The 26,038-nt window shown below is 45.4% G+C and overlaps 1 protein-coding gene and 1 pseudogene across 3 annotated transcripts; both read left to right on the forward strand.

Annotated features, from left to right (window-relative positions):
* Nucleotides 1-894: 894 nt before the first annotated feature.
* On the forward strand, nucleotides 895-24,128 carry PARK7 (Parkinsonism associated deglycase). 3 transcript variants are annotated; one of them, XM_003939603.3, is made up of 7 exons: nucleotides 895-997; nucleotides 2,011-2,118; nucleotides 4,252-4,353; nucleotides 8,314-8,373; nucleotides 11,210-11,279; nucleotides 16,800-16,886; nucleotides 23,736-24,128. In XM_003939603.3, exons 2-7 carry the CDS (start codon nucleotides 2,029-2,031, stop codon nucleotides 23,894-23,896), a joined length of 570 nt encoding a protein of 189 aa, XP_003939652.1. In that variant the 5' UTR covers nucleotides 895-997; nucleotides 2,011-2,028; the 3' UTR covers nucleotides 23,897-24,128. The 3 variants fall into 3 exon arrangements, with proteins under 3 accessions (XP_003939652.1, XP_074236106.1, XP_010348564.1); XM_010350262.3 differs by lacking the exon at nucleotides 895-997 and adding an exon at nucleotides 1,291-1,315; XM_074380005.1 differs by lacking the exons at nucleotides 895-997; nucleotides 4,252-4,353 and adding an exon at nucleotides 1,132-1,299.
* Nucleotides 8,891-10,816, forward strand: LOC101053793 (heterogeneous nuclear ribonucleoprotein A1-like; annotated as a pseudogene).
* Nucleotides 24,129-26,038: the final 1,910 nt, after the last annotated feature.

Consider the following 26,038-nt stretch of genomic DNA (forward strand, 5'->3'; position numbering starts at 1 on the left):
GCACTCCCATGCTTATTGCAGCACTGTTCACAACAGCCAAAATATGGACTCAACCGAAGCGTTCATCAACGGATGAACGGATAAAGAAAATGTACACAATACTAGTCGGCCATAAAAAATAATCAAATCCTATTTGCAACGACACTGATGGAACTGGAGGTCGTTACGTGAAGTGAAACAAGCCAGGCAAAGAAAGACAAGTATCGGCCAGGCACGGTGGTTCAACGCCTGTAATCCCAGCCCTTTGGGAGGCCAAGGCTGGTGGATCACCTGAGGTCAGGAGTTCGAGACCACCCTGGCCATCATGGCGAAACCCCATCTCTACTAAAAATACAAAAACGAGCCGGGCGTACTGGCGCACGCCTGTCATCCCAGCTACTCGGGAGGCTAAGGAAGAATCTCTGGAACTCGGGAGGTGGAGGTTGCAGCGAGCCAAGATCGCGCCACTGCACGAGGAAAAACGATGCTGAAAACAAGGCTGAGGAAAAAAAACACACACCCCTGAGAAATCCGGGTGTGAATAAATGCGCAAGAGTCGCCGGAGATCGGGAGACCAGGCGTGGAGGGGGGAAGGCCTGGACAAGAGACCTAACAGGCCAGGGGCGAAACGGGTCCAGGAAAGAGGAACCACGCAGAAGGAACAGACGTAAACGGAGCGCGAACAAAGGAAGCCCTCTGCCAGCAACCTCTTTGCCTCCGCCGCTCCAGAGATCGGCTGCTCCCCCACGCTGGCCGCGGACAATGTTAGGTACTGCGGGGGCCGGGGCAGGCCAGACTGTGCCATTCGCGGAGGGTTTCCCCCGGGTGCCAGCCGCCTCACTCAGGCCTGTTCAACGAGGAACCACCCCGGCACCACCCCCGCCTCGGTCCGAGGTAGGCTCGGCCGGACGTGACGCAGCCTGGCGCCCAGGCGCGCGAGTCTGCGCAATGCGCGGCTGAGGGAGGCCGGGCGGCGCGCGTGCGTGGTGGCGCGCGTCCGCCTTCAGCCTGGTGTGGGGTGAGTGGTCCCCGACGGGCCGGGGCGCCGCGTCCGCAGGAAGAGGCGCGGGGTGCGGGTCAGGGCCAGCCGGGGCGCGGCGCGTGTGTGGGCCGTGGCGCTTGGCGGCGTGGGGGCCCTGGACGGTGTCCCGCTGGGTCGTCCCCGGCGCGGGGCCTGGGCCTGGGCCGCCCTCGCCTCCGGCCTCCCAGTCGGGTCCTGTCGCTGGCGTTGGACTTGACTGACCGCCAGCGCGGTAGCAATGCTGCAGCGTCCAGAAGCTTCTGCCTAACCTGTCGCCCGGCATGGAACTGGCTAACGCTGTTGGTTGAAACCGTTGTATGAAACTCGTTTTGTTTTGTGCGGACGGTACATGTCCACATAACCTTAAATAGGCAAAAAAAAAAAATCAGAACCTCGTTGAGCTGCTGTCCTTTGCAGTGACAGCTTTGTGCACGGAGAGGCAGAATGGGGTTGGGTTGACTTCAGTGAGGGGGATTTCCATCTTTCTCAGTCATTAAAAAATGTGTTCAGACGTTTAACACCGTTGACCCCCACACACAATTTTTTAGTACAGTTATTGGCACTAAGAAAACAAAAATCCCCTCCAAAAAATTGCAAGTTAATTGCGAAAGACCGTATTTAAAGTTTTGCCCATGAAGTTCAGTTTAATCGTTGCTCTGAACTGATACTGTCTCCCTGCGTTGTGTGAAACGCGAGACCCGCGTACTTGTAATTTGGAAAAGCCCATTTGCAATATATTATTAAAGTTGGATTTAAGAGAACATGGTAGAAGAAAACTCTAAGCCATACTACACCTTGGAACGCTCTCATGGTCTTTTCTTCCCAAAACAATTAAAGCTTTTATGCAAATCAACTTTAACCTAAACTGCTGCTTTTATATTCAGTTGTCTATCAGAACCATTTCCCTAGGAAGTACTTAATTCTGCTTGAAAATGTTCCTAAACTTTAAATTTTGGGGTATTCCAGGGTTGCCGTGAAAGTTTTTTGAAACTTTTTTTTTTTTTTTTAAGCCTTTAAAACATATAAAAATGGCTTCCAAAAGAGCTCTGGTCATCCTGGCTAAAGGAGCGGAGGAAATGGAGACCGTCATCCCTGTAGATGTCATGAGGCGAGCTGGGGTAAGTCCCACACCGATTTCTAGCCATCCCTGTTAAATATTTTTGGATTTTTAAATCATTTCGAATAAAATAATATTCAAAGTGCTTTGTGAAATATTTCAAATATACACAAAGTTTCAGAGATTACCTAAGAATAAATACCTGTTGATCGACTGCCCACATTTAACACTTGTTAATGTCTTACCATATTTCCTTCACACCCATTTCTTTTTTGTTTTGAGCTCTGTCGTCCAGGCTGGAGTGCAGTGGCATGATCTTGGCTCATTTCAGCCTCCGTGTCCTCGGCTCAAACCATCTTTCCACCTCAGCCTCCCAAGTAGCTGGGACTACAGGTGCATGCCGCCACACCTGGTTAATTTTTGTATGTTTTCTAGAGACAGGGTTTCACCATGTTGCTCAGGCTGCTCTCCAACACCTGAGCTCAAGTTATCCACCTGCCTCAGGCCTCCCAAAGTGTTAGGACTACATATGTGAGTCACCCCACTGTCCTCAGACCCATTTTTCTTTTTCTTTTTTTTTTTTTTTTTTTTTTTTGAGATGGTGTCTCACTCTGTTGTCCAGGCTGCAGTGCAGTGGTGTGATCTCTACTCATTGCAACCTCTACCTCCCAGGTTTAAGAGATTCTCCTGCTTCTGCCACCCGAGTAGCTGAGATTACAGGTGTGCACCACCATGCCCAGCTAATTTTTGTATTTTTAGTACAGTTGGGGTTTCACCATGTTGGTCAGGTTGGTCTCAAACGCCTGGCCTCAAGTGACCCACCCGCCTCAGCCTTTCACAGTGCTGGGATTACAGGTGTGAGCCACCGTGCCGGGCCCCTCAGACTTATTTCTTAAAGAGCACATGCTTCAAATAAATGTATTTGAAGCCTCCTTTGTAAATTTCTCCAATCCTATGCCCCTTCCTCCTTCCTTAAAGATAATTGCTGTCCTTGCACTATTGTGTATCCATCCATGCATGCCTTTAAGGTAGCAGTTGACTATGGTTCTCATTCTGAGTGTTTATATATTGTCTCTCTATATCTAACAATAGTGAACACTGAAGTAGAACTCACTCTGTGCCAGGCATCATTCTAAGTGCTTATAAACCTTACAACAACCCTGTGAGTTAGATACTGCCATCCTCATTTTATGATTGAAGAAACTGAGGCACAGAGACAATAAAATACCCACGTCACATAGTAAGTACAAAAGCCAGAACTCAGACCCAGGCGGTTTGGCCCCAGAGTCTGTTAACCCTATACTCCTCTGGTTCTCACAAATGAAGATACACGTCAATTCAGTTTATTCATTTAAAATTGCTGCTTGGTGTTGCACTCAATGCCACAATCTACCCATTCCTCTAATTACAGCATTACAGTTCTGTAATAAGTGTTTTTGTGTAGGTTTCCTTGTGCAAGTGTGTAGAAGTTTTTCCAGGTTATACATCTAAAAGTAGAATTAGTAGGTCGCAGGACGGCCCCTAGTCAGCATGACTAGGTTTTGCCAAGTTGCTCTCCAGTGTCCCAGTTTGGAGTCCCACCAGGAGTGTAGGAAAATTCTCACTATCCCAGTGCCAGCTCTTTAAAATTTTTTGAAAGATAAAGTAGTATTTCAGTGTTTTGACTTGCATTTCTATCTTACAAAAATACCATGAGGTTTAAATGGCAACAGTAAACTTGCAAGATAAGTCATTAATAGGGTAATCATATAACTGGTCCCCCAAACCAGAACATTTGTGGGAGAAAGGGTGTTCCAGTCACACAAGGTACAGGGCAGCAGCTATAAAGAGGGTCTATCCCAGGCAAACCAGGGCAGACCTAGTTATTAAATATATTTAGCCAACATATTAGCTTAAATTTGGTATAGGTTTGGTGCAATATTTCCTGCCATGTTACTTTCAAACACAGGGCAGTTGTGTAAATGTTACTCTAGCCAGGTGTGGTGGCTCATGTCTGTAATCCCAGCTACCTGGGAGGCTTAAGCAGGAGGATCATTTGAGCCCGGGAGCTGGAGGCTGCGGTGCTATGATTATGTCACTGCCCTCTAGCCCAGGTGACAGAGTGAGGCCCCATCTCTATTTTTTTTTTTTTAAAGACAGTGTTATTCTTTATGTTTAGGTGTTGTTAAATATCATGATAATATATTTCTCGTAGATAAAGGTCACCGTTGCAGGTCTGGCTGGAAAAGACCCAGTACAGTGTAGCCGTGATGTCATGATTTGTCCTGATGCCAGTCTTGAAGATGCAAAAAAAGAGGTTTGTAATCCATACATGGAGTTATTCCTTCATACGACTTCTTCGTTTCTTGAAATGTTTTTTGACTGTATCTAAGACTATTGTTAGCACAGACTCATTTTAGAAAATTATTTTGCTTGAATGTCTTCCCCCGACAAATTAAGAGGGTGAGGACTTTGTCTTTCTATTCTGTACCCATAGAACGTGGCAGTTGCTTGATACCGAATGTGCTAAGTGGGTGGCTGGGTAGCTGTGTGGCCAGATGAGTGGGTTGATGCTTAGCTGGATGGCTGCATCGTCTTCCCATCGGTATTCTTCCGGTTTATACAGGCGTCCTTGCCTCCTCTTGCACATTTTTACCTGATGTAAATCAACTGCCACATTTCCTGTTTGTTATTATTATTATTTTTTTCTGTTTTAAAGGCAGGGTCCTGCTCTGTCCCCTAGGCTGGAGTCCAGTGGTACAGTCACCGCTCACTGCAGTCTCAGCCTCCCAGGTTCAGGCAGTCCTCCCACGTCAACCCCTCAGGTAGTTGGGACTACGGGCATGTGCCACGCCTGGCCACTGTTCTCTTTTCTACTTTAGTTGTGTTCCTTCTTCAGTATCTTCAGAATTATGGTTCTCACCTTTAAGGACAATGGACACTTTTGGAAGCTAGCATTCCTTTCTTCAAAACATGCTCCCCCACAGGTGCTTTTGCACACTCCATCGTGGGCTCAGGGTAACAGGAGTGTGGGAGCAGAGGCATGGTGGGAAAGGAGGTGGAGTTGGATCATGAATGGCTGGTGGTGCACTGCCAAGGAACCTAGAGTGTGGTTCTGTGTGCTGAGCTGTCCTCAGGTACATAGGAAAAAGTTTAAGCCTTTCTAATAAGTTCAGATTTTTCAATACTGGATTGTAGAAGATTAGACTGTTGGTATTTACATATAATTTGTTGAAATAAATTAAAAATGACAAGCAGGCTGGCTGCAGTGGCTTACCCCTGTATTCCCAGCACTTTGGGAGGCTGAGGCGGCCAGATGACCTGAGGTCAGGAGTTCGAGACCAGCCTGACCAACATGGAGAAACCCTGTCTGTACCCAAAGTACAAAATTAGCCAGATGTGGTGGTGGGTGCCTGTAATCCCAGCTACTTGGAAGGCTGAGGCAGGATAATCGCTTGAACCCAGGAGGCGGAGGTTGTGGTGAGCCAAGATCATGCAAGTGCACTCCAGCCAGGGTAACAAGAGCGAAATTCCGTCTCAAAAAAAAAAAAAAAAGAAAAAAGAATGACAAGCAGAAGTAAATATTCCAGGCCAAGTGCAGTGGCTCACCTGTGATCCCAGCACTTGGAGGCCAAAGTGGAAGGATCACTTGGGGCCAGGAGTTTGAGACCAGCCTGGGCAACATTTTAAAAGCCAGGCATGGTGGTGCATGCCTGTAGTTCTAGCTACTCCAGAGACTGAGGCAAGAGGATCACTTGAGCCCAGACGACTGCTTGAGCGCAGGAATTTGAGACTGCAGTGAACTATTGCACTTCAGTGTGCCATTGCACTTCAGCCTGGGTGACAGAGCGAGACCCTGTCTCAAAAATAATACATTTTTTTAATCTCTGTGTTTTTGTCATGTGGTGTCTGGGTATTTTAAAACAGTGGTTACCTTTATTTTCAATCGATAGTAAGTGTATATATTCATGGGATACATGATGTTTCCATACATATATATAGTGATCAGATCAGAGTGACCAGCACATCCATCATCTCAAACATTTATCATTTCTTTGTGTTGGGAATGTTCAGTATTCTCCTGCTACTTGAAACTATATATGGTCGTTAACTATAGTCATCCTACAGGGGCACAGAACACCAAAACTTATTCCTCTTATCTAGCTATAATTTTGTATCTTTTAGCAAATCGCTCCCTATCCCTACTTTCTTCTATCCTCCCCAGCCTCTGATATCCTCTGTCCTACTTTTTACTTCTATGTGGTCAATTTTTTTAGCTTTCACATATGAGTGAGAACATGCAGTGTTTAATTTGCTGTTCCTGGTTTCTTTCACTTAATATAATGTCCTCTAGTTCCATTCTTATGGCCACAAATGACAATATTTCATTCCTTTTTATGGCTGAATAGTATTCCATTGTGTATAAATGCCACATTTTCTTATGTATTCATCTGTTGTTGGAACTTGGTTGATTTAATATCTTGGCTAGTGTGACTATTGTTGCAGTGAACAAGGGTGTGCCGGTGTCTCTTCAGTAGGCCGATCTCCTTTCCATTGAATACATGCTCGGTAGTGGGATTGCTGGACCATATGGTAGTTGTATTTACTGTAGATTTTTGAGGAAGTGGTTACCTTTTGCATGCTTTTATTTTTCATTGCCGATTCTAAAAGGAGTCAAACAAATTCTATACTTCACACATTTTCTTTTGAGTTTTGAGCTTTGCTTGGTTTTCCATCAACAGTAGGATGTTTATGGTCTTAAAAGTGATTCTGAGCCAGCCACAGTGGTTTACCCCTGAAATCCCAGCACTTTGGGAGGCTGAGGTGGGAGGATTACTTGAGGCTAGGAGTTTCAGGACTAGCCTGGCAAGATAGCAAGACCCTGTCTCTACAAAAATAAAAAAAATGAGCTGGCTCTGGTGGTGCATGCCTGCAGTCCTAGCTACTGGGGAGGCAGAAGTAGGAGAGTTGCTTGAGCCCAGGAGTTCAAGGCTGTGGTGAGCTATAATATTGCGCCACTGCACTCTAGCCTGGGTGACAATGAGACCCTGTCTCTAAAAAATTTTTAAAGTACAGGTTGCAGTAAATACATAATACATTTTTATTTTGTAATTTGTTTAATGACTAGATTTTTTTAAACCTCCTTTTAACATCCTAAAGTATTGTTAAAACAATACTTGTTAAAATGTTAACAATATGTTAAAATACTGTTTTAACAATACTTTAGGATGTTAAAATTCCATCCTAAAGTACAATACAAAATTTCCATTTTGTAATTTCAGGAAGTTTGAAATTAATTAGATTTCTAGGAATTTTTTGGGGGAGGGATACTAAAATTCTCCCCCGTTACATTTTTTAACGTTAAAATGTAACTTTTTAAGTAAAAGGCACAAAAAAATTTTTTTTAATTTCCTAAAGTTAAAAAAATTGTTTTTGTGCCTTTTACTTAAAATTTGTTTTTCTATTAAATTTTTTTTTTCTTTTCTGAGATAGAGTCTGGCTCTGTTGCCCAGGCTAGAGTGCAGTGGCGCAGCCTCAGCTCACGGCAGCCTCCTCCTCCTAGGTTCAGGCGATTCTCCTGCCTCATACCTCGCAAGTAGATGGGTCTAACAGGCAGGCACCACCAGCTCCGGCTGATTTTTGTGTTTTCAGTAGAGACGGGGTTTTGCCATGTTGGCCAGGCTGGTCTTGAACTCCTGAGTTCAGGTAATCTGCCCGCCTCGGCCCACCAAAGTGCTGGGATTACAGACATGAGCCACCATGCCCAGCCTCTTTTTCTGTTAATTTTTTTAAAGTTGCTTCATTCTTGTTGAAGAATAATTCAAACAATATGGACATATACAAAGTTGAAATGTTAAGTGTCCTATTCTCATTCTCCCTCTGCCCCATTCCACACTACTCCCATTAGCAGCTAGAGTGTCTTCCTTTATGACTACCTGTATACACAATATGTGGGGTCAGGGTGCTTGTGATGATTATACACATACACACATACATGTACATACAAACATACATCCCTGTCTTTTACAGGGGGGAGATTATACACCCCTGCTACTCTGCAGTGTGGACATCCTTTAATGTCACTGTATACAGGTTTGAAACAACATTCCATCATACGGATACACGTTAATTTATTTAACTGTTCCATTGGCAGATATTTAGGCTATCTCCTATATTTCCTACATTTAAAATAGGAAGGTATTACAGTATTGGACTGTCATTTTAATGCTCATTTGAAATGAAATATTTTCGTTTTCTTTGTTTTAAACTGTTACAGGGACCATATGACGTCGTGGTTCTACCAGGAGGTAATCTGGGTGCACAGAATTTGTCTGAGGTAAAATTCTATTCAATTATACCTCAATAGCATCTGCTTGTGTTCTGTTGATTTTGTTATTATTCAGATAATTCAGGGAGGAGGCTGTGAATGAAATAGAAACAACTAAAATTAACAAAATGGTGTTGTAGCATTAACTCAAATTTTTTTTCTTTTTGAGACGGAGTCTTGTTCTGTCACCCAGGCTGGAGTGTAGTGGCACAATCTCAGCTCACTGCAACCTCCACCTCCTGAGTTCAAGGAGTTCTCCTGCCTCAGCCTCCACAGTAGCTGGGATTACAGGCGTGCACCACCACGCCCTGCTGATTTTTGTGTTTTTATTAGAGACAGGGTTTCACCATGTCGGCCAGGCTGGTCTCAACTCCTGACCTTGTGATCCACCTACCTCAGCCTCCCAAAGTGCTGGACTTATAGGTGTGAGCCACCGTGCCCAATCTCAAAAAAAAACATTTTTAATATTTTCTGTGGAGGTCAGGTGCTGTGGCTCATGCCTATAAACCCAGTGCTTTTGGAGGCTGAGGCAGGAGGATTGCTCGAGGCCCAGAGTTTGAGACCAGCCTGAGTAACACATTGAGACCCCATCTCTCCAAAAAAAATTTCTTTTAATTAGCTGGGCATGGTGGTGCACACCTGTAGCCCCAGGTACTCGGGAGGCTATGGTGGGAGGATGGCTTAAGCCCAGAATTTTGAGGCTGCAGTGAGCTGTGATTGCACCACTGCATTCTAGCCTGGGCAGCAGAGCAAGAACCTGTCTCATCCGCACACACACAAAAAAGTTGCCGTGGAAGTAAGGTGAATTGGTGGAACAGTTACGAACAGATTTCAGTGAATATAGTCCAAAGTAAGATTATTTCATTTTTTTCCACCATCAAAAGAATAATCAGATTTTGTGTTTTGGGAAGGGCAAATTGTCTACTCAACAGTCTGAACTGGGGGAGTTTGTGGGGCTAGAGCTACCAGCAGGAATGACAAATGCCATCAGCAGACTGCTGTTCCTCGTTTTAAGTCATATGGGAGGAGTCAGAGGCCAGGGTGAGGGGCACACCAGCAGGCAGAGTCGGGGCTGCTAGAAGTGGGTTGAGTCGCCTTTCTGCCCGTGGACGCCGCCGAAGAAGCATCGTTAAAGTCTCTCTTCTCCCTGCAATCATGTTTAAGTCAGAGTCTCCTAAAGAGCCGGAACAGCTGAGGAAGCTCTTCATTGGAGAGTTGAGCTTTGAAACAACCGATGAGAGCCTGAGGAACCATTTTGAGCAATGGGGAACGCTCACAGACTGTGTGGTAATGAGAGATCCAAACACCAAGCGCTCCAGGGGCTTTGGGTTCGTCACGTATGCAACTGTGGAGGAGGTGGACGCAGCCATGAATGCAAGGCCACAGCAAGTGGATGGAAGAGTTGTGGAACCAAAGAGAGCTGTCTCAAGAGAAGCTTCTCAAAGACCAGGTGCCCACTTAACTGTGAAAAAAATATTCGTTGGTGGCATTAAAGAAGACACTGAAGAACATCACCTAAGATTATTTTGAACAGTATGGAAAAATTGAAGTGATTGAAATCATGACTGACAGAGGCAGTGGCAAGAAAAGGGGCTTTGCCTTTGTAACCTTTGATGACCGTGACTCCGTGGATAAGATTGTCATTCAGAAATACCATACTGTGAAAGGCCACAACTGTGAAGTTAGGAAAGCTCTGTCAAAGCAAGAGATGGCTAGTGCTTCCTCCAGCCAGAGAGGTCGAAGTGGTTCTGGAAACTTTGGTGGTGGTCGTGGAGGTGGTTTTGGTGGGAATGACAACTTTGGTCGTGGAGGAAACTTCAGTGGTCGTGGTGGCTTTGGTGGCAGCCGTGGTGGTGGTGGATATGGTGGCAGTGGGGATGGCTATAACGGATTTGGTAATGATGGAGGCAATTTTGGAGGTGGTGGAAGCTACAATGATTTTGGCAGTTACAACAATCAGTCTTCAAATTTTGGACCCACGAAGGGAGGAAACTTTGGAGGCAGAAGCTCTGGCCCCTATGGTGGTGGCGGCCAATACTTTGCCAAACCACGAAACCAAGGTGGCTATGGCGGTTCCAGTAGCAGCAGTAGCTATGGCAGTGGCAGAAGATTTTAATTAGGAAACAAAGCTTAGCAGGAGAGGAGAGCCAGAGAAGTGACAGGGAAGCTACAGGTTACAACAGATTTGTGAACTCGGCCAAGCACAGTGGTGGCAGGGCCTAGCTGCTACAAAGAAGACATGATTTAGACAAATACTCATGTATATGGGCAAAAAACTCGAGGACTGTATTTGTGACTAATTGTATAATAGGTTATTTTAGTTTCTGTTCTGTGGAAAGTGTAAAGCATTCCAACAGAGAGTTTTAATGTAGATTTTTTTTCCTTTATCTTTTTTTTTGCATCCATGCTGTTGATTGCTAAATGTAATAGTCTGATCGTGACGCTGAATAAATGTCTTTTTTTAAAAAAAAAATAAAAAAGTGGGTTGAGTCAGACGCAAGAGATTGCTTCCTGCTAGAGTCTGTCTTTCTGCCCTCTGAAAACAGCCGCAACACCACATTTCCTCTTTCTCCCTGGAGTACAAAATGGCAGGGGTCAAATTGCTTTTTTTTCTGATCTTTAAATATGGAGGAATGTGTTTCTCTTCGAAGAAATGCCTTGCTTAGGCTTAAGAATATGGATACACTTTGATTATTTTTATACCAGTGATACAGAAGTATTGGTGGAAAATAGGTCAGAGAACTTGTGGTTTAAGCTAAACTCAGATTCTTCCAAAGTTTCCTAGTGAGTGATTGGGTAGTGGTTTAATGATAATTTGATGTATTTTTGGTTTTCTTTTCACCAGTCTGCTGCTGTGAAGGAGATACTGAAGGAACAGGAAAACCGGAAGGGCCTGATAGCCGCCATCTGTGCAGGTGACGTGCAGGGGCAGTCTGTGTTGCAATGTTGTTGGTGGGTGGGGTAGCCTTTCATTTGATGGTTTGACTCCAAATAGCTCTTCCCCTTCATAAAGCATGCAGGGCATCTGTGTTGGTGTATTTAGTTTGGGTGGCATCAAGTTGGTGTCATTTCAGAAATGAGGACAATTGTTCTGTTTTCTGCCTCTCCATGCCTTTGGTCTACATTCTGTGAAACTTAGTGTTTTCCGTGTTTGGTTGACCTCGGAGGAAAACAAGGCCCTCTGGAATTCAGTAAACAGCTTGTTACAGCAAATCTCTGTGCCAGAAAGTCTTTGTGCCAGCACACAGTCAGCAAGAATCCGTCAGACATAAACACAACAGCTCTGCGGTGCTTGCCCTGCAGATTCAGAAGCCCCACTGGCTTTCCAGGAGCTTCTGATTCTCTCAGTACCTAGTGATCTTGGGCACCATATTATCTGCCACATAATGTAGAATAAGGACATTTTGTATTTCACAGATGTCCTCTCATCATTGTACCTCAGTAATATTTTCTCGTAACTATTTTAAAATCCATTCTTGTTGCTTCATGTCAGATGATGTTCTCCCATCTTGATTTTTTCCCATGCTGTAATTTCTGCAGCACCTTTCTTCTTGTAGATCTTCATTAAATATTTGTCAGAAGACCGAATGAATAAACAAATGAATGAACGGATGGTTTGGTAAACATCAACATCAAAACATGTTGCTATTTTGTTCAATGCAGTACGCTTTTTAAAAGAAGTTACAGGCCAGAGGTCCCAGGGACTTGATACATTCGATCAGTGGTTCTCAGAGTTCTTTTGGAGCGCTTGAAAGGTCAAAGTAGTTACTACCGAGGGGCCAGGTGTGGTGGCTTATGCCTGTAGTCCGAGCACTTTGGGAGGCCACGGCAGGAGGATCTCTTGAAAGCCAGGAATTTGAGACCAGCCTTGGCAACATAGCCAGACCCCATCTCAACAAACAAACAAACAAAATTAGCCAAGTACAGCACTGTGTGCCTGTAGTCCCAGCTACTCAGGAGGCTGAGGTGGGAGGATCACTTGAGGGCAGGAGTTAGAGGCTGCAGTGAGCTATGATTGCACTCCAGCCTGAGTAACAGAGTGAGACCACGCCTTTCAAACAAAAGTGTTACTTGCCTTTTTCCTTCTCATTCTTTCAGGAGTGACATCAGAGTAGGATACCATCATTTGAGCATCTATTCTCGTGTTTTAATTGTTTCCCAGTTTAGCTGGGCACCGTGCCTTACACCTGTAATCCCAGCACTTTGGGAGGCTGAGGCAGGCGGATCATGAGGTCAGGGGTTTGAGACCAGCCCGACCAAGATGATGAAACCCCGTCTCTACTTAAAAATACAAAAATAATCGGGCATGGTGGTACGCACCTATAATCCCAGCTACTTGGGAGGCTGAGCTAGGAGAATTGCTTGAACCCAGGAGGTGGAGGTTGTGGTGAGCCAAGATTGTGCCATTGCACTCCAGCCTGGGTGACAGAGTGAGACTCTGTCTCAAAAAAAAAAAAAAATTTCCCAGTTTTATTGGGTTGGTGCAAAAGTAATTGCGTTTTTTTCCATTAAAAATAATTGGCTGGGCGTGGTGGTGCATGCCTGTAATCTCAGCACTTTGGGAAGCCAAGGTGGGCGGATTATTTGAGGTCAAGAGTTTGAAACCAGCCTGGCCAACATGGTGAGACCCCATCTTTACTAAAAATACAAAAGTTAAGGGCATGGTTGTGCATACCTATAATCCCGGCTTCTCGGGGGCTGAGGCAGGAGAATCTATTGAACCAGGGAGGCAGAGGTTGTAGTGAGCCGAGATGGCGCCACTGCACTCCAGCCTGAGTGACAGAGCAAGACTGTCTCAAAAAAAAAAAAAAAGTAACTTTTAATATGGCAGATGTTCATAGATATAACCCACATAAAAGCTAAAGGAATCCTAAGACCTAAATGTTTGAGAACTGTGGCATTAGAGGCTGGGAAGGACCACAGAGGTGACCACCCTGGCAAGTCTTGTACTTGGTCTTACTACGAGAGTCACCACTAGCCTTTTGACCTGTCCTGAGGCTCAGGAAATTATCTCTGCCAAAGGGCATTGCAGTCCCTGCAGCCCAAGCAGCTGCACCCCTCTGGAGAGAAAGTCACAGATCCCTTGAGTTTGGTTTTCTTTGGCACTTCTGCTGTGAAGCAAGCCTCAGTCCTAGATGCTTTGACCAAAGGAAAGTAAGAGTTTGGGCTGAATTTGTTTCCTTATGATTCTGCTGAAAGAAAAGACTGCATGTCAGTTTGTCCTGTGCCATAAAAGTAGTGAAATGATCAGCCGTGGCCAGGTACGGTGGCTCACACCTGTAATCCCAGCACTTTGGGTGGCCGAGGTAGGAGGATCACCTGAGGCTGGGAGTTTGAGACCAGCCTGACCAACATGGTGAAACCACATCTCTACTAAAAATACAAAATTAGCCAGGCATGATGGCACATGCCTGTAATCCCAGCTACTCAGGAGGCTGAGGCAGGAGAATCGCTTGAACCCGGGAGGTAGAGCATGCAGTGCGCTATGTTTGTACCATTGCACTCCAGCCTGGGCAACAAGAGTAAAACTCTTGTCTCAAAAAAATAAAGTAATAAAAATACAAAAATTAGCTGGTCATGGTGATGCATGCCTGTAGTCCCAGCTACTTGGGAGGCTGAGACAGAATCGCTTGAACCCGGGAGACAGAGGTTGCAGTGAGCTGAGATCATGCCACTACACTCCAGCCTGGGTGACAGAGCAAGACTCTGTCTTAAAAAAAAAAGATCAATCACATCTGGGTCACTTTGTGCTCAGTCTACCTCAAATGCCATGCTACGAAGCATGGGCCTTATAATAACTTAAATCAACATTACAAATAAATAGGCTGACTATGGTGGCTCATAGCTGTAATCCTAACACTTTGGGAGACTGAGGTGGGAGGATCACTTGAGCCCAGGAGTTTAAGACCAACCTGGGCAACATAGTGAGACCCCACCCCTACAAAAAAAAATTTTTTTTTAAACATCAACCTAGTATGTTGGTGCACATCTGTAGTCCCAGCTACTCAGGAGACAGGTTACAGTGAGCTGTGATGATCATGCCACTACATGTCAGCCCAAGTGACAGAGCAAGACTCTGTCTCTTAAAAAAAATTAAAAATAGAAAAATAACACTCTGGCAGTGTGTTTATACTATTGGATATCCTGCACCACCGTTCTGGGCACTACATCAATATAGGAAAAAGTGTGATAATGAGCTGAGCTAATTGAGATGAAGGTGATGGGAATGGAATAGAGGAGTGATGGAAGAGATTCGGATCTTTTAAATTGACAAACAGAAAAATAAGATTATTCTTCTGAAGTGTTGCAGTTAGGAATTGGAAACGTTTTGAACACAAAGAATATTAGTCTAGCCCTTACTGTTGAGTGAATGAGGAAGGCAAGTTGGAAGGGAGTCTGTGTTGAGAAGAAAATTAAATGAGATTTACTTTGGGGGAGTGGAAGGAAGTGTGGAGTTGGAGGAGTGGACAGTTTACCGCTGAGATGCCCAGGTCTAGCAATAAGGTCTTGGCCACCTGGAGGAGCTGGCGAGTTGGCAGAGGTGGTCATTTTGTAAGTCACCACAGGGTGGTGCCGTTGGCTGCAGAAGGGGATGTGGTCAGCTGCACCCTCCGCATCCACCATCGCGCAGTGTTTTCATCCATCAGGATCCCAGGTCCTACGAGTATGAAACATCTCTTCTCTGGTATTCCAAATAGGATTCTGAAGCCCCAGAAGGCAGGAATTATGAGCTTACCATGATGAGCAAGGAAGACATCAGTAAACTGCATTCAACTGTAATGTAAATTCACATCGTTGTAGCAGTGATTTTACCACCTTGAGGGCAGCAGCCTAAAAATTCTCACTCACCAATCCTCACTGTGCAATCATCTGTTAAAGTTTAATTTAAAATACAAGATGATGTAGGAACTTCTTTTTAAACTCTTACCAAATAAAAATTAAAGGCAATTTATGAATTCATTCAAATAAAAACTGAGTGAAATTATTCAATTCTTAGAGATTTTTTAAATTTGCTGCTGTATACAGCTGTCTTGTGTGCAAAAAGTAATGTGGAGAAGAAACATTTGAGGCTTTTGGTTTAAGAGCTAAAAGTCAGGACTTGGTCTGAAACTGACACCTGGTATTAGGCAGAAAGCTTATGTAACTAGGTAATATCTGTATGATCTTCCTGTTTGCAACAGCTACAGTCTGAGTAGCCTGTGGGTATGTTATATAACTCCTTCCTTGAAGTCTTGTTGAAAAATGAAAGGTCAGTAAGACCAAGACCTCTCAGGTTGGCTGACACCAAAAGCGTACAGACTGTGCCATAGGATCTTAGCCGCCCACAGCTCCCTGAGCATTTCCAAGGGCAGAGTACTGTTCTGAAACATATTCTTCTGGGTGTCATGTGAGGCCTTAGGAAGAATTTTTATCTGTGTGGCTTAGAGAAAAAGGCAGAATAAATACTTTGTGAAAAGCTTTAAGATGAAGTAACAGCTAAAGGAATAAAATACCTTTGTTTTTAATCCTTATTTGAGGGCCATTACATACGCAGTATGCTGTGACTTTCCCTGAGGTTGGCCATTTTTTAGCGAATACATTTGAATAAAAATCTTCTGTTGGGACCTGCCCATTTTGAAAGACTTCATTAACTGACACTTCTGTGTGGTTCTTTGCATAAGTAGCTTTCATAAAGTGATGCTAGTGTCTTTATATCTCACACTTCAGGCACTTCACAGGATATCGCCTTCGGGGCAGTGTGTTTTCATTTTAATCGTACCACCTGCTATGTTTGGATGGATGGGTGGATGAATGAGTGTTAATTTCCCATTTTCAAGTAGAAAATAAAATTATAAAAGAGCAATAAGATCCAAAAACTCAGAATACTACTTGACTTTAGCATGTAACTAAATCTTTCCTTTTGCTGAGAGTGAGGTAAGAAGTTGAGCCTACCCCTCGGTGATCTCGCCCTCCTTTGGGTTGCTGGTATATTTGGTCCCTGTTCTGGGGTTGGGGGAGAGGAGAGAAATCAGCACATTTTGTTAATCTGTGTATGCTCTGTGTTTATCTGTGTATGCTCTGTTATCTCTGGTATCAAGGTAAATCTTCTTGAGTGGTTATTGAAGTATTTGGAGTTTCTGTGCTTTTGCCAGATGTGCTCAGCAATTTGTTTTTTATAAACACACTTTATCTCTCATACTAAGAAGTGTTTCATTTCAGAATCACAGCTGTGTGTTTGGTAAGAGCCTCTTGATTTTTAAGTCTACTTTGCTGTTGAAAAGGGGTCTGTGTTGCCCAGGCTGATCTTGAAGACCTGGGCTTAAGCAGTTTTTCTTCCTAGGTCTCCCCAGGTGCTGGGATTATAGGCATGAGCCACCACGCCAGGCACCGTTGGAATTTTTTAAACGTGGGGTTTTTCTATATCTACACTTAAATCTTTTTATTTTTGTTTTTAGGTCCTACTGCTCTGTTGGCTCATGAAATAGGTTTTGGAAGTAAAGTTACAACACATCCGCTTGCTAAAGACAAAATGATGAACGGAGGTAAGTATATACTTGTTTTTTTTTTTTTTTTTTTTTTTTTGAGACATAGTCTCGCTCTGTTGCCCAGGCTGGAGTGCAGTGGTGCGATCTCAGCTCACTGCAACCTCCACCTCCCGGATTCAAGCAATTCTCCTGCCTCGGCCTCCTGAGTAGCTTGGATTACAGGTGCATGCCACCATGTTTAACTAATTTTTGTATTTTTAATAGAGGTGTGGTTTCTCCCTGTTGGTCAGGCTGGTCTCAAACTCCTGACGTTGTGATCTGCCTGCCTTGGCCTCCCAAAGGGCTGGGATTACAGGCGTGAGCCACCGTGCCCAGCCTATGTGCTTGTATTTTAATATACAAAGAAAAAACCTGTCATTTAGTGTTGTTTTTCAACTAGAATCTAATTCATAGAGGTTCTCTGTGGGCCAGGGTGTGGTGGGAGACGCCACTCACTGTGGGCTGGAGGGGCAGTGTTTGCCAGCCTCTGTGTATACAATGGGTGGGGTGTGTGGCCAGCACCATTGGCCATTTGGATTCTGGATCATTGCAGGTGAAAATATTAATGAAATCAGGTTTAACTAGCATTTTGGTTAAATACTTAGCCAGCTGCCTGAGAGCGAACTTTCAATCTCCACAGCGGTTTCAGAGTATGCCCTTTGACCCCAGTTCAAAGTCAAATGGACATTGCTCTGAGAATCAGTTGCAGGCATACTCCCTTGCTGGTGTGTTTCTTTTTAAATATCAGCTAGACATTTAGTTTTTACTAATTTAGTTTTATAAAAGTAACTTCTGTTGATGATAAAAAACGCAAATATTAGAGAAGGGATGTGAAGTAAAAACATATGTTTCTCTTTTGTCTTCCCACCCGTCTCTACTTCTCACAGGTAACTTCTGCTAAAAGTTTCATGTAGACTGGGTGCAGTGGCTCCCACCTGTAACCTCAATACTTCGGGAGGCTGAGGCGGGTGGATCGTTTGAGTCCAGGAGTTTGAGACCAGTCTGGGCAACATGGTGAAACTCCATCTCCAATAAAAATACAAAAAACATTAGCCAGGCGTGGTGAAGCATACTGGTAGTTGCGGCTGCTTGGGAGGCTGCGATGCGATGGTCACTTAAGACCAGGAGGTCAAAGCTATGATAAGCTGTGATCTCGCCACTGCACTCCAGCCTGGGGGACAGAGCAAGGCCATATCTCAAAAAAAAAAAAAGTTTCTTGTATAACTGTAGAATTTTATCTGCACATACTCATTATCCTTTTTAACTAAAATGAGATCTAAATGTATTGTTCTGCAGCTTGCATTTTAACTTAGTGGCATATCTTATGTTATCTTTTAACAGCACATGTAGATTTAGATTTGCTTCATCCTGTTAAGTGCTGCTGCTAGTCCAGTGTTGGAATGTGCCATGCTGTATGTAACCTTCTCCTGGGGGTGGGCACGGAGGTGGTTTTGCCCTTGTAAATCATGCCATAATGAACATCCTTGAATGCCATTGTGAGCGTAACTGAGTTCCCTTTTAAAAGTGATGCACTTTTCATTACTGAGAACCAGCTGGGTTGGGAGACCCCCCCCACTCAGGCGGCTCTAAAGGTATTTGAGAGGCAGACACCCAGACAGCACAACAGAGTGGATCTGTCCTGGGGACCAACAGCCTGAGGGCCTGTGGGGCTGACGGCTCTCCAGGCTGAAGGCCCCAAGCAGAGAGGTTCAGCCACACATTTATTTGCTCTTTGACAGATGATTCGTATTAATACACAGATGTTCTCCATATACACATAACTCAGGAATACCAGGTAGGCAGCTGTTACTCGCCTACCACTAATTACAAAGTAAAAGTAACTTCCACAAGGGAGCCACGGGGGCAGGGTAAACTGACTGTTTCTCAACGATTCATTATACTGCTTGTTTTTAAATTACTAAACTTTGTCTTTTTAGAGCAGTTTTAGGTTCACAGCGAAGTTCCCATCTTCTTCACCCACTCTTCACCCCTACCCCGCCCCCGGCCATGCATAGCCTCCCCTACTGTCAGCATCCTGCACCAGAATCTGCATGTACATTGACACATCATCATCCAGAGTCCACAGTTTACATCAGGGTTCTCTCTTGGTGTTGTACATTCTACATACGCTTATATTTTATTGAGAGCAGTGTTTTTCTGAAAATCCATGGTTGGTTTATTTATTTATTTGAGACAGAGGCTCGCTCTGTCACCCAGGATGGAGAGCAGTGGTGTGATCTCAGTTCACTGTAACCTCCACCTTTGGGATCAGGCAGTTCTCTCACCTCAGCCTCCCAGGTAGCTGGAAGTTTGGGCAGGAGCCACCACACTTGACTAGTTTTTAAATTTTTTTGTAGAAACAGGGTTTAACTATATTGCACAGGCTGGTCTTGAACTCCTGGCCTCAAGTGATCCTTCTGGCTTGGCCTCCCAAAATACTAGGATTACAGATGTGAGCCAGTGTGCCCCACTCACGGTTTTATTTTAGTTGCTTAGGAAGATACCACGTTTTCATTAAAACTATCTGCATGAAAATTGGTACTTTTTAAAAAGGCTCTGGTTTCTGGGCATTTTCAATGTAGGAATTTAAGCTGATAGAGGGATTTTAGAAAGTTGGAAAGAGATGTAAAGAGCAGAACTGGGCTCCCTTTGTGATCTGTCCAGAGGGAAGACTCAGCAGAACAGGTTCCTGCATTACCTGAAGGTATGCCTATTGCATCTGTTTTCCTTTAGTGCCTCAAAACCATTGAGGTTAGTCAGGCATAGAAAAATATCAGATTGTTGATGCTCAAACACTCAGTTTACAAAAAGCACGTTCCCCTACATCATTTTGGTGGAGCCTCCTGGTCTCCAGTGCCTAGCAGGGCAGGTGGTATCATTCTGGCTTCACAAGCAAGGAGACTGCGGCCAGAGCTCCAGCCCAGCCCTCTGCCCTGCATCCAGTCTTGCCTTCCTGCCCCTCCCCTCTGTGGTAGCTAGGCTCCCACCCACACTTAAGTTATTAGGCGTTGGACTTATTCAGTAACCTTATTGTAAGAAATGGATACTTGAAATGTCTACCCCTTCAGGACACTTTGAGAGGTAGAGCTGCAGTCGTCACTTGAGGGTCTGCTCTGCGTGAGGCCCTGTTCCTCATTGTGAACTTGAAAGATCAGTGTGACAGTTTCTCCTGAGATAAGCAATCCCATCTGAAGGGGATAGTCTTTTTTTTTTTTTTTTTTTTTTTTTTGGTAGATTCGGGGTCTCCCTGTGTTGCCCAGGCTGTACTTAAACTCCTGGGTTCAAATCATTCTCCGGCCTTGGTTTCCCCAAATGCTAGTATTACAGGTGTGTGCCACCAGCTCCAGCCCCCATAGTCTTAATTCCTCAGATTTTAAAGTAAGTAAGTTATAACTGTAATGTCTGGTTTTCTTTCTCATTCGTCCACTGTTTAATGGCATCTGCATACCTGGTCCCACACCTGAGCAGTGAAGAGCAGGGTCTCTGGAGCTTGGCATCATGGGGTGGCCCCCAGCTTCCCCACTCGTGGGAAGGTTCCTTAGTCTCTCTGAGCCTGTTTCCTCATCCATTGCCTGAGGATAAACCTGCTTCAGGATTGTTGGTGAAAAGGCTGCCCTCACCCAGCCTCTGTAATGCCACTGCATACCACCACTGCTTAGTACTGTTTGCTGGGTTGGTGTCATTCTCATTTTACCAAAAAGTGAGGCTCAGAGAGGTCAGACAGCCACTAAATGGCAGACCTGGGATTTGAAACCAGAGCTCTGCTCAGGGGTCCACTGACTGCTCCCCAAAGGCCGGGTGGTAAATATTGCAGACTTTCCAGGACTTGAGCTCTCTGGCAGCTACTCAACTGTTGCAGCTCCACAGTAGCTACAGACTGTATTAAACATTCAGGCTGGCTTTGTGCCGGTGAAGCTGCATTTGCAAAACAGGCAGCATCCTGGCCTCGGCCCTCAGGCTTACAGTTGCTGAGCTGACCTGTGTTCAGTTGCCTTTTTTTTTGAGTTGGAGTCTCGCTCTGTCACCCAGGCTGGAGTGCAGTGGTGCGATCTCACCTCACTGCACCCTCTGCCTCCCAGATTCAAGGGATTCTCCTGCCTCAGCCTCCCAAGTAGCTGGGATTGCAGGCGCTCATCACCACGCCCAGCTAATTTTTATATTTTTAGTAGAGACGGGGTTTCACCATGTTGATGAGGCTGGTCTCAAACTCCTGCCCTCAGGTGATCCACCCACCTCAGCCTCCCAAAGTGCTGGGATTACCAGCGTGAGCCACCACGCCCAGGCTCCCATTGCTTTTTCTCTGAAGATACTTAAAGACCTGGAGTCTGGTTTAAAACAAACAAAAAAATCAATGCCCTCTGCTGGCTGGAATGGGAGGTGTAAAGTCTGAATTCACTGTAGGGTCACAATTCGAGCCTCCAGTTTGCATTGCGCCTTCCTGGCGCTGGCGGGGTGCATGTTCTGTCTTTGCCACTAGGTGGAAGCAGTTGGCAACCATAAACCTTTTGCTTTGCCGGGTTAAAAGACTGAAAAGAACCATAGAACCTTTAAGCATATGTAGCCAGCTTAAGCCTTGTTTGCACTGTTTTAGCTACAAAGATACTGTCAAGTGAACCATTTACAGTTGTGCTTTGTGGTGTCCCACTCTCAGCCATGCGTCTCACAAGTCGCTCTGGAAGACCCAGCCCAGTTTGGGCTGGTTTAACCATCAGTAAATGAGGCTAGATTATGAAAACCATTTTCTCTCAAACTAGGGATCCTCTTTTTCTCTACAATAGTGAAATTGAAAATTTTTGATGTTCTCTTCGTTTATTTTGGTGGGTCACTTGATTTTTAAAATTTTTTAGATTAGTCAAGCACAGTAGTGAGAAGGGGAGAAAGAGTAGAACAAGGAGTAACTAAACGATCAATTGAGACAACTCACCACCTTCTACCAGCCGGGAGTAACTGACTGTGAGTGATCAACTGAGATAACTCACCGCCTTTGACCAGCCGGTGGCTTGTTTTTTTTAGTGACATAGTAAGACATAAAGTTCCTGTAGTCATTGTTAATATCTTGGAAAAGAGATGAATATTGTTTGGTTTCAAAAGCTCATTAATATAGCAGAAGCACTCTGTTTCTGTTTGAAGGAAGATTTTTGGATGAATTTTCCTGTGTGTTCATTGAACAAATGTTTCCTAAGCTCTTCCTTAGTGCCTGGCGCTGGGAACAGAAAAAGGAAGAAGAGGAAGCTGTGCCCTCGGGGTGTTCTCGGGCACAGTGGCGAGCTCTGGTGGCGAGAGCTGCCCGCCTGCCTGTGTGCCTGGTGCATCAGGATAGAGCGGGAGTTCACGGAGGAGCTTTGTCACTTCCCCCGCCCTAAATCTGTTCTGTGTCCCACGTCACTGAGTGGTTCAGCATCACCCAGTCACCTGGGACAGACAGCTGTGAGTCATCCTTGAAGCCTCCTCGCCTAGTCCTTCATTGCAAACCTTCATTTCCTCTGGATCACTGTCACCAGCCTAGTGCAGGCACCACCTGCTCCCACCCAGACAGCAGGTTCCTTTCCTTCTCCCTTCTGGTCCCAGCCCAGTCTCTGTGCGAAGGCCGGACCAAAGAGGGCTCCATGCTCCGTGACATGGAGTTCAGTGTGACCTTCAGGTGCTGGAGAGTTGGCAAGGGCTTTCCTTGGGGACTGGCTGTGCCCCACTTTGCGCTCTGGAGAGTTAGCTTTTGGGTGCTGGAATGGGTTGAAGGGGTACACAGCTTGAAGGGAGAGCTACAATCCTGCAAGATTCTTTCCCTTTAAAGCAAGGGAAAGGTACAGAAAGGAGATCAAGTCGAGAATGGTGCTTGGTGGCCTTGACCTCACCCTTCAGGTGCACCTCCTTTATGCCATGGATATCGTTGGCCAGACGGACTAATGAAGGCTCAGCCCCTTTAAAGAGTAAACAATAAACAAGGAAATGAAATGTTTATAGATTGTGATAGATTGTGCCAATGCTGGGAGGGCAGTAAATAGGATGCAGTGATAGAGTCAACAGAGGAACCTAATTTGGGGGGATGGGGGTGGTCACAGATACCCTCTCTGAGGGGTTTTTGTTGATGCCCAAACTGAAACCAAAGGGGCAAGGCACTGGGAAGAGCTGGTCTCTGGGTGGAGGGAGCAGCCCTTGAGCTCTTCCTGGAGCAGGAGAGAACCTGTTGTATTCAGTAAGGGAAACTCCAGGTGGGAGAGTGATAGGGATGGCTGTGGGGAGGGAGGTTAGGCCCTGTGTGCAGTGGGAGAGACTGGTAACTACCTGCTGTGGAGGGGCAGAGCTCAGGGCATTCATGCTTAAGAATCCCAGTTTTCATATTATATTTGCCAAGAAATAGCCAACTGGCGGGCACGGCGGTGTGGGGATGCAGAAGGAAAGTAGTCTTTGAGAGTGAATGTTGTTTCTACCTGGACACACACATGCATATCTGCTGTGCTGTGGTTGTTTTTGAGGCATCAGGGTGTGTGTTGCCACATGTTGATCCTGGTGGCTTCTGCCTTCAGCGTTGCTGTACCCTCCTCATGCTTTCCCCAGCACTTCTGAATTGACACTTGAGCTTTGTTGTAAAATAGTGACGTAACTGTCATTTACTGACAGTCCCCCAGCACTTAAAGTTTAGCAGCTGCGTTTAACTTACACATATTTCATTCTGACTGGTTTCTCTCAGCCTTTGCTCTACACGGTTTTAAAAATACTTTTGTGGAGGGCTTCTAAGAGCTTGGAGTGCTGAGTAGATGTTTTTGAATGGCTAGTTACATGCTGTAATAGTGAGTTGAATTGGTAAGTAATCCTCTTTCTTGTCACATAGCCCATTAGGATGTCACCTTTTCTGTTTCTGCTCTGCAGGTCATTACACCTACTCTGAGAATCGGGTGGAGAAGGACGGCCTGATTCTTACAAGCCGCGGGCCTGGGACCAGCTTCGAGTTCGCGCTTGCAATTGTTGAAGCCCTGAATGGCAAGGAGGTGGCGGCTCAAGTGAAGGCTCCACTTGTTCTTAAAGACTAGAGCAGCAAAATGTGACAATCACCTAGAGAGATAGGCCTTAGGAATCTCTTCTCACTATGTTTGCTCTGAACAGAACAATGGTAGGTTAATATGTTCCTAAGCTGCCCTCATTACTGCTTTTGTGAAGTATAGTTGTGAAGTCATAACTACACAGAGATCTTCCAACCTACAAATTGTGTCTATACATTTCTAAGCCTTGTTTGCAGAATAAACAGGGCATTTAGCAAACTAATGATTGTTCTTGTTTTGTCTCTCATTTCTTTTGCGAAATTCCTTATTACCTTCGTTTGCAGCTCTTAACGGTCCAGCAAGGAGGAAAAGCATACAAGCAGAATTTTAAGAGGCTTGTGATTTTCTCCGCTTATTAGCTGGGTGTTTTTAATGTGCTAGTAAAAAAATACCAATGAGGGCTAGGTGTGGTGGCTCATGCCTGTAATCACAGCACTTTGGGAAGCCCAGCCAGGAGGATTGCTTGAGGCCAGGAGTTCAAGACCAGCCTGGGCAATATAGCAAGACTCCATCTCAACAAAAAAATACAAAAATTAGCCAGGCATGGTGGCATGCACCTGTAGTCCCAGCTACTCAGGAGCCTGAGGTGGGAGGATCACTTGAGCCCAGGTCCTCAAGGCTGCAGTGAGCTGTGATCACACCACAGCACTTCACCCTGGGTGATATAGCAAGACCCTGTCTCCAAAAAAAAAAAAAATTGGCTGTACTGGTGAATTTTTTTTTTACACTAGTTCCTTTTTCTGTTACGGAAAGAGTCCTTGGATACAAACTTTTCAAGGTTGGCCCAACATCTTCTTTTCCCTTCCCCAGGTGATAGCATCCAGCATTCCTTGTGAACCACTCAGTTCCTCCTGGGTGGGCACATGACCCAGACCCAGCCAATCAGAGCCTTGTTTACCACTGGCCGTGTGACCCAGGTGAGCTCAGTCAGTCCACAAGACTCCACTGGAGTGTCTCATAGCTGCTATACTCTCTCTCTCTGCTGGAGTGGCCAAGGGGATACTCCGGCAACCCGGAGCATTGACAGCCATCTCTCACTGCCAGCGAAAGGCCTGCCTAGGGGTGTAGGGCTGCCTCAGAGTGTAGGTGGCTGACCCTGGTCCAGAAGGCCAGGCAGATGTTAACTTTTACAAGTGCAAACACATGTAATTGTCTATTTTATAAGCACTTTTACAGATGATAAAGAATACTAAGGGAGAGACAATTTACATGGTGGAGGTGGGTGGGGTGGGGCTTCTGAGGAAGTGACATCTGAGGTAGGAAGTAAGAGCAGTGCTTAGGTTTTCATTCCTTCCCCAGCTGGGTGCTCAGGTAGTACCTACTGTGTGCCAGGTGCTGTTCCTGGTGCTGGGAATACACCAAGGAGAAACAGAGCCTTTGTCCTTGGGGAGCTTACTCCATGGGCACAGGGGAGAGATGAAAGCAAATACTAAAATACCCACATGCTGTGAAGAAAATGAAGGAGGAGTAAGGAAGCAGTGATGAGGGAATTGCATGTGGGCAGCGAAGTCCTCTCTGAAAAGAAATCTCAGGGAATCTGAGGACATTTATGTGTGAAAGATACAAGTAGGTATCTGTTCAGAGTGCACCAGGCAGCAGGAGCAGGGAGTGTAAAGGCCCTGAGGTAGGAGTGGGCCTGGGCCTCTGTGATGGAGCACAACCTGCCGAGCAGTGAGGGGTGGGTTAGGGGAACGCGGTAGGACGTGAAGTTGGAGAGGTAGCCAGGGCCACAGCAAGCTGTCAAGACTCAATAGAGTCAGAACCACTGGAGAGACCTAACCCACCTGGTTTAAAGGCTGGCTCTGCTCCTTCCGGAGCAGGCGTGCAAGCAGGCGGGTGGCAACGTTGGGCACCTACTTGGTGTGAGAGGAGGGGCATCCGGGACAACTCCCACTTTTCTTTTTGAAGCAGTCCTGTCACCCAGGCTGGAGTGCAGTGATGTGATCTTAGCTCATTACAACCTCTGCCTCCCAAGTTCAAGCGATTCTCCTGCCTCAGCCTCCCGAGTAGCTGGGATTACAGATGTGCACCACCCATGCCCAGCTAATTTTTGTGTTTTTGGTAGAGACAGGGTTTTCCCATGTTGGCCAGGCTGGACTCCAACTCCTGGTCTCAAGTGATCCACCTGCCTTA

The sequence above is a fragment of the Saimiri boliviensis genome, chromosome 11, assembly GCF_048565385.1.
Source record: "Saimiri boliviensis isolate mSaiBol1 chromosome 11, mSaiBol1.pri, whole genome shotgun sequence".
NCBI lineage: Eukaryota > Metazoa > Chordata > Mammalia > Primates > Cebidae > Saimiri > Saimiri boliviensis.

Coding starts and splice junctions, on each gene's coding strand:
- PARK7 (XM_003939603.3), top strand. CDS start 2,029: ATGGCTTCCAAAAGAGCTCTGGTCATCCTGGCTAAAGGAGCGGAGGAA. Junction 2,119..4,251: donor ATGTCATGAGGCGAGCTGGG/GTAAGTCCCACA, acceptor TATTTCTCGTAG/ATAAAGGTCACCGTTGCAGG. Junction 16,887..23,735: donor AGACAAAATGATGAACGGAG/GTAAGTATATAC, acceptor TCTGCTCTGCAG/GTCATTACACCTACTCTGAG.